Source organism: Crocodylus porosus, unplaced genomic scaffold, assembly GCF_001723895.1.
Source record: "Crocodylus porosus isolate Cpor-Errol unplaced genomic scaffold, CroPor_comp1, whole genome shotgun sequence".
Classification (NCBI taxonomy): Eukaryota; Metazoa; Chordata; order Crocodylia; family Crocodylidae; genus Crocodylus; species Crocodylus porosus.
The window spans coordinates 66,549,033-66,560,827 of record NW_017728886.1 but is presented as its reverse complement, the minus strand read 5'-3'; the positions used below and the strand labels follow the sequence as shown (position 1 = coordinate 66,560,827).

Sequence of the window (11,795 nt, the reverse complement as noted above, 5' to 3'; positions counted from 1 at the left end):
ATCCATATCTATTTCAGTATCTATATCTTTGGTCTATTTTCTGAATCTGCCAACAAAGATACCAGTTATAAAAATGAATGTGATCATATGGGAACTGATCTACTAGGCATCAGCTTGGGACCACACCATTTATCACAGAACAATAAAGTAGCCATCAGCTACTAATGACTTGCCACTAACAAAGTGGACTGGATAGGAACCGGAGACATAGAGGTAAAAGGTTCTGAATCGCATACAAATCTTCTGTGTCTTCCAGTTCTTCCTTCTTGCAGGGCATTATTATATGGAGAAAAACACAGTATTTAAAAACCATTTCAACTCAGTTGTGCTGATATATCTGCTCTCTAAGTATAGATATCTGTCTAGAGGGAAACTAAGCTTCATACAATACCTGACTGGAAAGTATTTATTAGAGCTCTGTGAAATATGCATTAGCCGCTTTGGTCTGATCCTGCAACATGACAAACACCTTTACCTCTCACTGAAGTCAGTGGGAAGTAAAGGCACTCCGCACCCTCCTAGATCGTGCCTTTAGTGAGCAAAATGCTAACAATATATGTTTTGTCTTTTTCCATCTATTATGTAATTGACCACATTATGTCACTGAATACATTTACTGCCAAATTTTGGGGTTTTTTTTTTTGCAAGCTAGGGTTCGTTTAAGCAGGATATTAAAGAGCCTGTTAAAGCAAAAAATCTGTTTGTAGTACTCTTCCTACTGATGTCACAGGCACAGCAAGGACATCACAAGGAGGAGTCAGATTACAGTAAGAATGGGCAGTGCAGCATGCAGCCAGAGTAAATGCTAAATCAGACAGGGATTGTATCAGGGATAAGACTGCCTGCAAAGCACTCATCCTGAGGAGGCACACTGCTCACTCACTGTTCTGATGCTGGGAAATTTCCACATAATGTAGAATGAAAGAGCTCTGTTTTACATGTCAGCCCTGTGCAGGAGCTAATGCTGAATACACAGCGGTGGGATTCTGACTGCATGATTAATGAGAAACATAATGTATTTTGGTAAGTGTTAACTATGATGATGTAATTCTACTTCGGCTCGCATCTTATCAATAGGGGTAATTATTAAACAAAATGTAGATCTAAGAACAATTCACTCTGATGCATACCTAAAACTGTAAACTAGAAAACCACATTGGTTGTGCAATTTTAAAGGATTCCATTGTCTGAGGAATGTTTCTATTTTAATAGGTTATGGCTTAGTTTTAGCTGCTAAAAAAAGAGAGAGGGAGAGAAAGATGAACTCATCCTAGGTTTGTCTTAAATGAACTTGTGTTTCACCGACCGGGGGGGGGGGGTGTGAGAAATTGTTGTGGAGCCAGAGAAGTTCCAGACAAACTTAATGAAATATATGAGGTACTACCGCACTGTTTATGTTTTAAAGTCAGAGTAAGTACTGAGAATTTCATTCAACATTTTGCTTTTAAAATTTCTAAGACGGAAAGAGGAAACAATGCCTTATTTGCAGTGGTGTGTTTGCCGAGTATGCTGCACTATGCAGCTCACAGTTGTGGGTCTGACTGCAAGCATACCATGAAATACATATTATTTTAAGCCTTCAGAGGTCTCAGAGCTGTTAAATATTTGTGCAGAGTTTAGTTTCGTTGCCTGATGGAAATCTTCCTTAGGTTTACAGCTGAGCTGGCTGCATACCCTAAAAACATGCTGGAGCATGGATATGTTAGCAATGTAGTGCTGCAATACAGTGTTGGGATGTACAATTGCAATGCAATGCTGCAACTTAATGTTGGCAAATAGCTATATCTCTCTCTCTCTATATATATAGATATATATATGAAGAGGTGGAAGAAAATTCTATCCTTTGATCCTTGAAGTCTTGTCCGATGCCAGCATGAATATATATAGCTGCCTAATGTTTAGCAGTGAACACACAGCAAGAGATCTGGAGAATTTCTGGGACATTCAGCCGCTTTTTCTGTCTCATTAAATATTAAATCAAGAGTTCACTTTAAGCTTAAAGAAGTATTTCTTTGATATTCCAGTAGGCTTCTATCATGTGAATGCCTTGCTATACATATCAGAAGGCTTTTTAGCATAGCCATTATGTCCTCTAAGAATCTAAATTGTATAGGCAGGAGGGCATCCCAACTTATTCACTAAAGCTGAAATCCATCAGTTGTATAAAAAAACAACTTTCATTTTGCTGTATATTGTCATTAGAAGGGATGCTTTAAATCACAATATGCAGTTTATCCAGATTCTCAGATTTCTTCAGTCTCTTACAAAGACTAATTTGCAATGTTTTCGCTCTAATATGTTTTCAGAAGACTGAGCATAGATCACTTATACATAAGTGGCATAACTATTCTTTATGCCAATAAACATTTCAGTTTTGACTGAATTTGGATCATTTAGACTGTCTTTTTAGGATTAAAAAATAGCTGGCAGTAGAATTTCTTTTTGGCTTGTTTTTATCACAGCAAGTGCTAGATATACTCTTTGTAGTGAGCTTTACTACAATTGCCAGCTTGATTGTGGTTAGAATCTCTGGTTTACTTAAGTTATAAGGGCTAGAAGTGCTAGCAGAGGTTAGGTTTGCTTTATTAAACTGCTGTGTATCTGCCTTTTTAACGATATTGTCAAATACATGTAATGTGGGTTGGACTGTTTACTAATGCTACCCTGTTCCAAACTGGATGCACTGCTCAGTGATTCACATGCTAATTTGTTTCTTTGTGTAATGCAAGTTTTTTAATAGGACAAACTGAAATGTAGCTTTCTTGCTTCATGGGAAGCACATCTCTACTGGAGGCTAAGCTAAAGTTTCAGTTTTTAGACAGACAGGTTTTTGGTATCTGCAGTTCAGTTGGAAACGTATGTTGAGATTTAGTAAAAAATTAGCATCCTATTTTCCTTTGTTTGAGTAACAAAACCTGCTGAAGAGGGGATGATAAATATCTGTGGCTATTCTAGGAAGTCTCTTACTCAAACTGTCAGAAACCTAAAAACCCATAATCTCACCTGTTCCTAGCATAGTATTGTACTGTTACTATACAAAGCAAAGTCTAGTGCAATATGAACGATGTGTATCACATGTTACCAAGACTGCAAATTTCACCATATGCTATATCTGCCATACGTATAAGATCAATGTTCTGAGGTATGCTTTACTCACTGTAGTAGCTTTTTTCTCTTTGGCTTTCAGCGTTTTTAAAAACATTCCTGTTCTATGCTGTGTTTCTTTAATGCCTTTCACTATGATGTTAACCCATGTAGAGAGGTGAAAGAAGAAAGGACACACACCGTTGGTGTATATGTGTATGTTTTACTTGCTTTACTAGGCCGTACCACCTAATTGGTGCTTGAAAGTAGCAAGATTGTAGAGCACGTCCTCTGCTGCGTTCCAAGTAAATATTAAAATAATTACCAGGAAAACAAGCCCTTCCATCTGGAAACAGGATTTTTATATGGTAAGTATCCAACAATTGAAATAAGTTCCTATGAAACACTCTCTAAGGTTCTCTACCAAGAGAGGTCAGGTTACTGAATTTGGAAGAGGCAATAACATTGCACCTTACTCTGTTGAAACCTGCAACCCCTGGGAAGATTTTGTGTTGACTAGGTATGAGTCTGGTATACAGAATAAACCTTGCTTTCAAATGATTGAACTAATGGACCCTCTTAATGACTTAAGCTTCACTTTTGCCTTCTATTGGAATTTCAATACACTGGTTTCAATAATTGTTAATTTTCGCTTACCCTGCTGTGATTTAGAGTTTGCTGTTTAGTCTCCGTGGATACTTTTGTTGCTTATGGGATTGATTGTGCATTCAGCATTTTGAGTTGAATATAAGGTGTGGGATGAAAAAAATCCTACCAAACTGTCAGTGTGTTTGGAGTTAGTGGGAAATAAATGAAAATAATAAATACATGTGAAGTATTTTAGTAATTAAATATTTTACACTGCTTTAAGGGGGGTGGGGTGGGAATCTTTGCCAAGGATGATTATCATGTTAATAATTTAGCAACAGATAAGAGTCTGCTGTGAACATTCTCCACAGATTAGAGAAGGAAGACTGTGGGTGGTTGTCAGTGTCACAGAGCTAATGTTGCAAAGTAATAACAGGGGATCTGCTCCACTTCTGTACCATAAGGTTCTGCTAAGGCAAAAGCTTTGTTATGGCTGGCAAATGTTTTGCTCCAACATGCTCTCTATTTTAAAAAGTCCAGCCTGGAATAGTCCCACAGTCCCATCCCTCTCCTACTATCATGCACTTCACAGACTGGCACTGTGGGCCAGTGAGTAGAGCCTGCTTATCTTTCAGTGCAGTTGTAATGGGCTTTTTTTTTTTTTTTACTGGTTGGGTCAAAAGGCACATTTGTGGCAAGTTTGTTGGGTCTGGATATGATATATGGGTCAGTCTTTTGCAGGCGAAGCCAAGGGGAGGGCTTCTTGTGAGGGTTATGCACAGTTGTAAGCTAGCAGCACGTTTCATGATAATTGTCAACCAGGGGAAACGCTGCAGTGATATTGCAGTTCTGGGACAGTGAATCTTGACAGTGTTCTTGAGAATCCATTAAACCTGTAAAGGAATGGAGATAAAGGCCCCAAAAGAAAGTAATTCAAAACACCATTTAATAAAAATATTAATAGAAATGAAAAAAGTAGAACATTTTACAGCGACAATGAGCCAATGAAATGCTTTTCTCTTGGGGTTCTCCTATATTATGGATGTAAGTAGTTTCCATTACAGTCACTGTAGTGCATCGTATAGAAAACCGTACGTGTTTAATCTGGGTGTCTGGCTTAAAATGTAGATAATATTCTTTAAGGATAAAATTAAAGCACTAATGGGAAAAACATCTAACCCCACAGATTCTCTAGACAAAGTTAAATTCCATCATAATTCTGTTTGCACGGTGGTTGTTTTCAGGTCTAGTTTTATTTTCCAGTGAACAGTGTAGTGGATAGTATCTCTTGTCTACATCCACACTACTATTCTAAGTATCATTTTTTATTTTTGAAATAATTTCTAGGAGAGATTCATGCTTGGTGAGTCATGAAGGAAAAAATTACTCCCCTCCCCCAAATGTCGAAGGCTTTCTAAAGGTGTATATTTAAAAATAAAATAAAATAAAACTTTCACAATAATTTTAGTGAAAACATTTTAACAGTTACCAATTATTTTAGGAGCCTGTCATGTATCGTGCTAGATTACACATAGCAGTATCCTCCCTCAGTTATTCTCTTTATCTTCATATAAGGAAGAATGAATCTGTAAGCATTTTTAAGATTACAGTTTTAAAACTAGTGTTTTGAAAAAAAACAGCGATACTAGGCAATGAACCTCATTGTATTTCATTACCAGCCATCTGCAATAAAAATATGTAGTTAATATATAATGGATGCTGAATATGACAGAAAAATGTAGCTGAGAGCGCCAAATCAGAGCATTCTGAAATATGAAGTCTTGTATTTATACTGAAATAATTTTTACAGTGTTCTGGGAGTGAAGTTCGTATCTTGAAACATGGAATATTCATCAGCACATGTATACATTAAAACAGTCTGTTAGAAATTTATCCAATACTGTATGCATGCTTTCAGACTGTATTACAAAAACTGCTCATTTAAAGTCTCTTTGGCCTGAGTGTAGGTATGGAAGTATTTGTGTGGGAGAGGCTGAGGGAAGGGGCATTTAAAAGAGAAATTCACAGATTCATGAAAAATGGTGAATCCCACTGTTACCTTTTGCATGATTGCATCCAAAACAAATGCAAAATTTAAACTGATGGTTTCTGGCTTCACTAGAGAAGGTTTGATCATATCTGTGTGCATGTTTTTAAACTATCATGAATGGACTTTTTTTTGTTTGGGGTCCAATCCTGCTTTTTTACTTAGGAGAGTCACCCACTGCAGTATTGTAATTCAGGATCACAATTCAGAACCTACCATTTCTCTGTTCTCTTAGTTGAATGCCTATCTATATATTTTTTCTGTTTTTTTCTTCAAAATTGTATTCAGTACTGTATTTATCAGAAAGGATTTTAAATAGGAACAAAATATACAAATAAAAACAAACTTTTCAGTCATGGATTCAACTTCTGTATGTAAATATATCATGTTTTGATTATGCTTCATAGCTTGGTTGCCATTATAAAAATTCTTGCCATTTCAAAAGTGTTAATCAGGTAATAAGAATCTTTTCAAAACCCTTCCTTCTGATAACGGCAAAGAAAACAGTGCTACTTTTAAAAGCAGAGAAACAGTTGGACTTTGATCTTGAGAAAGGGAATTTTTCAATTTGGAATTAGACCATGAAAAGTTCTTAAAATACAACAAAGCTCATATAGGTCCTGATTTTTAAAAAGGGGGCTATTACATGTCATTTACAGCAAAGATTAGTTTTGCAACTGAAATTTCACAGATGATTGGTAGCATTAAGAGAAAATACAGCATAAGTGGTTGGCTAGAAATATCAAAGTCTAAAGTGTTTGAGATCACACTTGAGTCAAATTGCTAGGGTTGAAATTGGAAAGATTTGTTCTGTTGCAGCATCAAGTCTTTATATTGCAAAGGCACATACTGTAGATCAGCTTGTACTGAACACAAACACTGGGTTTGCAGAACTTTAAGGACATCTTTTTATTAAACATATTTGGAGCTAAAAATTGTGTGTGTGTTTGTAAAATGCCACAACTTCATATGTCTCTGAGACCACCTTAGCCCTTGTCCTCTGGTCTCTCTTTTTGGTTTGCCAATCACACACATGTTCATTCCTCTGCCCATATACACCCATTTCACAAATATATTTTTCCTTTTGCCCATATCCTGATTGCCCACCATAGTCAGAAACTGGGTAAAACAAGACATTAATCAAAAAAGTTTAGATTTGTGCCACTGTCGAAAAGAAAAAGAAGCATTACTGTCATTTGTAATCTGTATTATAGGGGATATCTTTAAAGCTAAAACACCATGCATATCTGTTACTGATTCATAATAGTCTCTTAAATACAACAGCTCTGTGCCTGCCTTTATGCTTAAAAATGATGTTAATTTGTAATTTTTATCTTTTGAAAGCAGCTAAGATTTCTTGAGTCTCTTAGGCATTTAAACAAAATAATTTTCTCACTTATTTGTCGAATTCCAGTTTGGTAAGATAGACAGCTGTTAGAGAATATCAACTTTATCATAGAATCATAGAAAATTAGGGGTGGAAGGGACTTCAGGAGGCCATCTAGTCCAACCCCCTGTTCAAAGCAGGACCAGCCCCAAGTAGATCATCCCAGCCATGGCTTTGTCTAGCCAGGTCATAAAAATCTCCAAGGATAGAGATTGCACCACCTCTCTGGGTAACTGGTTCCAGTGCTTTACTAGCCTCCTAGTGAGAAAGTTTTTCTTAATATCTAACATGAACTTTTCTAGGTGCAACCTGAAACCATTGTTCTTTATTCTGTAATCTGCTACCACTGAGGACAGTTTAGCTCCATCCTCTTTGGAACAACTTTTCAGGTAGCTGAAGACTGCTGTTACACTACCCATATTTTCTTACATGACTCACACTTTTTCCCTAAAATGAGTCCCATGGAATTGGGGTGCTTGTATTAAGTGAGGAAGCTGATTTTTCTGCCCGGAATAGAAGCCCACCTTTTTTATTCCTGCTCCAAAACCAACTGCCCATCAACATGTGTGGCATTTCTTTTTAGGTAAATGGGGAATCAGCTAACTTAATGGCTCATTATTATTCACTCCAGAGGTATTCATAATCATCTTTCCTTTTCAAAGGTCTTAATGTTCTGTGAAACAAGGTAACCTTTCTTCTGGCAATTCTGCTGCTTGCTTCTGGTCTCTCTTCTCCTATTTCACAGCCTTGCAGACCTGTTAGCTCTGCCCCTGCTCTATGCTGCTATAACTCTGAAAAAATCCTTTAATTTTTTCACTTTCATTCTGCCTTCTCAAACACAGGGTGTATATTTTATTCCAGGGCATGTTGTACATGATACAATACAGTATTCTATTCAATGCATTAATTTTTAATAACTTGGCTGACTGGCCAAACTAGTGATTTGAAAATTAAAGGAGAAAACATTTAATCATTGTCGAGCCAGGTTCCAATATAATTTCTTAAATTACATACTGCTTTACTCTACATATAGTCCCCTTGATTTCAGAATGTAGAATCAGAATCCAGAACTTGGTTTACAAATAAAGCTTGAAAAGCTCCTTGGTATTTTACAACTTGCTTAAGTTTGACCTAGCGATACAGATACAGTAAAGATATTACCTTGAAGTGCCTGCTAACACTATGTATGGCCAGTTGATATTTTAGCAGGATATGGTAAGAGTCCAAAAAGCTTTGACTTCTATTGAGAATTTGTATTTTGTAGAGGGAATGTGTTCTATAAATTGGGAAACACATCTCTTTTTTTGTCTTTATAAACGGAAAAGGTCTGGCTCTGGGGTAGGATCTGTCCCTGTATTATAAACATTTGCTTTACCAAGCTTTGAACAAATGAAGAAATGGTTGGGTTGGATTGAATTTAATGTCTGATTTCTATTTCATCAGTGGTTTCTTCGTTTTCCCTCTGTAGTGAAAGTGCAAATACATAAGCAGTTTCCAGCTCATTCAGATGTTAAAAACCATAGAATTTTTTTCAGCTTCTTTTGTTCTTTTTGACCTTGTTTACTCACAGCTTGTTTACTATGGAGTGTAGTAACTTATGAGGACAGAAGGAGATAATGGCTGTGTTTTCCAATACTGTTACCCATCACTGTGTTAGGAATCAATATTTTAAAAAAGCAGAACCTTGACAAGATCTGCAATTGTAAATGCACAGGAGAAAGGGAAAAAATAGACAAGCCTTGGCACAACAGTCAAGATCAGTGCACTTCTTCCTAAGCCAAGTCATTTTTCAGTAGAGACCTGGGGCTCCACCGTACGTACAGTCCAATGTTTAGCAAATGAGTTTTTGTTTCCTAGTATTTACCTGTGAAAACCAATCCACTCACCTCTTGTCAAGACCAACCACTTATCAGAAGCATTTAGTCTGCTAGATAAGTGACTACTATATAGCAAGCAGCACTGTGCATTTATTTTTCTTTTATTACTAGTTGGTGCAGCTGGAAGCAGCAGATTCTTCTACAGTACGAGTTACATGAGCTTGTCTGTTCCTGGGAAGCATTAAAAAAGAATCAGCCCCCTTAGCTGCTTCTCCCTAGTGCATCATCTGCTGTGTTTGTGACCCTTTGTGAGGCTCAAAAATTAAAAATAAGCATAGATAAAAATTCATCAGAAGTGAACTGTGTAACCTTGCAATTCAAGGGGCCATTAAGGGTAAATTCATACAAGTCAGATAGGTGGTAGAATGATGTGCATGTATGTCTTCTGAAAAGCATTTTCATCTTCTGACTCTGTCCATGAAGGACTGTGAGCCATACAAGTATAGGTGCTGCACGGCTATTTTAGGAGAATATTTTCAATTGCTTTTTATGCATTCAGCACTAAGACATGAAATAATCACTTGACAAACGCTGTCCCGCCAAGCCAGACCACAACCTCTCTACTCAGCAATATAAAGTGTTTAATCTGCTGCGCCATATGCAGTAGTGTGCCAATTATATTAACCTCATAATGATATGTTTAATTTCTATTGGCTCCAATTCTGAGAGGTGCTGAATACTTATAATTCCCATTGGCCAATACTAATAATTTTCTATTCCACTTTTACTGACAGAAACCATGTACCTAACTCCTTTCTAGTTCAAACGGGCTGTTGGTTTTAATGCATGTATTTTATAATGATTTTACCTGTTGCTTCTATCCTGTATATTTCTTTGAGTTTATAGTCATTTTACCATATACGATCAAAAACATTTCTGTGCAAATCCTGTCAAAATTTGCATCACAGTTCAGCATTTTATAGAAATAAGGCTAGTCAGAGACACAGAAATAATGTTGCTACTTTTATGACCAGAGCCCCAGTAGTCTGCATCTTCCTCCTTAACAGCTTGTGCTCTACGTTATTTTCTAGCAGTACTCAGGTTTTCAAACTACAAAACAATGGCTTGAAAGAAACACATGGTTGCATATATGGAATGCATATAGACATGTGTGCATGGACGTACATGCTAAGTACTTTTGTAATAAAACACAGATTAAAAGGCTGAAAGTGCATACAACTAGAGTAGTGATTAAAATCTCTATCAAAGCTATAAATAAAATCAAAATGCAATTCTGAAGGCTTTCTGAAATAAAATAACCAAATTGGCAATTTACTTTAAAAGGGGTAAAAGTTCACAGTCATATAGGTAATATGTATTTACAGTGCTAGTTGCAAAGGACAAAAAGGCATACAGTAACCACTCTACCACTGCACTCCTCAGATAACCAGACAAAACTGTTTCATTTTGCCATTAATGGCTAGTTGGGAACATAACTCTCATCAGATGCAAAGATCAGCATTTAGAGAAGAAAATTAATTTAAATTGCCTAGAATTAACCTTGTGAAGGCAATGTACAATGACGTTCTACATCACCATTGACACCTAGACAACTTAATAGCGTTAAAAAAGATAATGCAGAAAGGTCATGCATTTCTTTATGTTGCTTCTGATTTTGCAGCTTAATGTGATTTCTAAATACGAACAAATCAGAATGCATTTATTGGCTGAGATCTTTAACATAGTCCTATAGAAGAGTATATGCCAGAGCTAGAAATGGGTGGATATTTTTGACTGGCACGTCTACAAATATTTAATTAAATTAGATATGACTGTATATGCATGACTTCAGTATTTGCTTTCTGTACATTTTTATAGCATACTAGCAAAATATTCACAGTAAAAATATAATCAAGTATTTGTAGAGGGTGACTTAAAATCCTAGTATATTAATGACACACAGACTAATTTTAAGGGTTGTCCAGTTAGAGAATGGAAATAATGCCCTTTGACCCATGTGTCCAACCACCAGATTTTGAACTCTGAAAATTGGATAACTTTTCATTGCAAAATAATAAAAATTATTGAGGTATATTTGACATTGTTAATACATTTTCTTATTCTGATTTTCCCTAAAAGAAATTTACTACAAATTATTAGTCCAGCACTAGAAGGTTCCCCTAGGAGGGTAAAACATGGTATTCCATAATATTTAAAATATTGAATAGCATGCTCAGTTTCAAAAACTTTGCACATTGCCTGTGATAAATACAGTTGTTCAATATGTGCAGTATTCTCAAATGAGCCATCCATATTGAAAGTACCATATGGAACCTTAGTGCAAATATTGAGGTAGACTTATCAGTTTGTATCAAACTAACACAAGGAGTTTTTAAGTCCATCTCTGTGTAATATAGGTTGGCAGATTTTGTCTTTCTGATACAAAAATGGTATTAGAAGCTAAGGAACCCTAAAGTACAAAGCTCCACACTGATTCTGGTTTTTAATGAGAGTCCTTCTCAGCAACAATCGGGGAAGTATTGGGAGAAGGAAGTAATCATTATTTGTAATGAACTGTGGAATGTGTTGGATTGCATTAATAGATTGCTTCAAATCAATTTTAGTTAGTGAGAGCAGTAAACACACTGGACCTAATCCTGCAGTCCCTGTGCATACAAAACTCCCACTGACTTTTGTAGGATGACAGATTTGCCTATGTTGGTATGCTAGATCAGGCTTACTATAATTCAAATAATTGTCAAATCATTTTAACAATTATTATGTATAGTTTCATAGTTTCATAGTTTCATAGTAGCTAGAGTCGGAAGGGACCTAGGTAGATCATCTAGTCCGACCCCCTGCCTTGGCAGGA

The 11,795-nt window shown here is 36.3% G+C and overlaps 1 protein-coding gene across 1 annotated transcript in view; it reads left to right on the top strand.

Moving 5' to 3' along the window:
* The first annotated feature begins 802 nt into the window (after positions 1-802).
* Positions 803-11,795, top strand: part of ZNF385D (zinc finger protein 385D) — a 267,695-nt gene continuing 256,702 nt past the window's right edge. Inside the window, exon 1 of the mRNA XM_019535929.1 lies at positions 803-1,023. Coding sequence (XP_019391474.1) covers positions 1,002-1,023 — 22 coding nt within the window. The 5' untranslated portion in view covers positions 803-1,001. The remainder of the gene's footprint in view (positions 1,024-11,795) is intronic.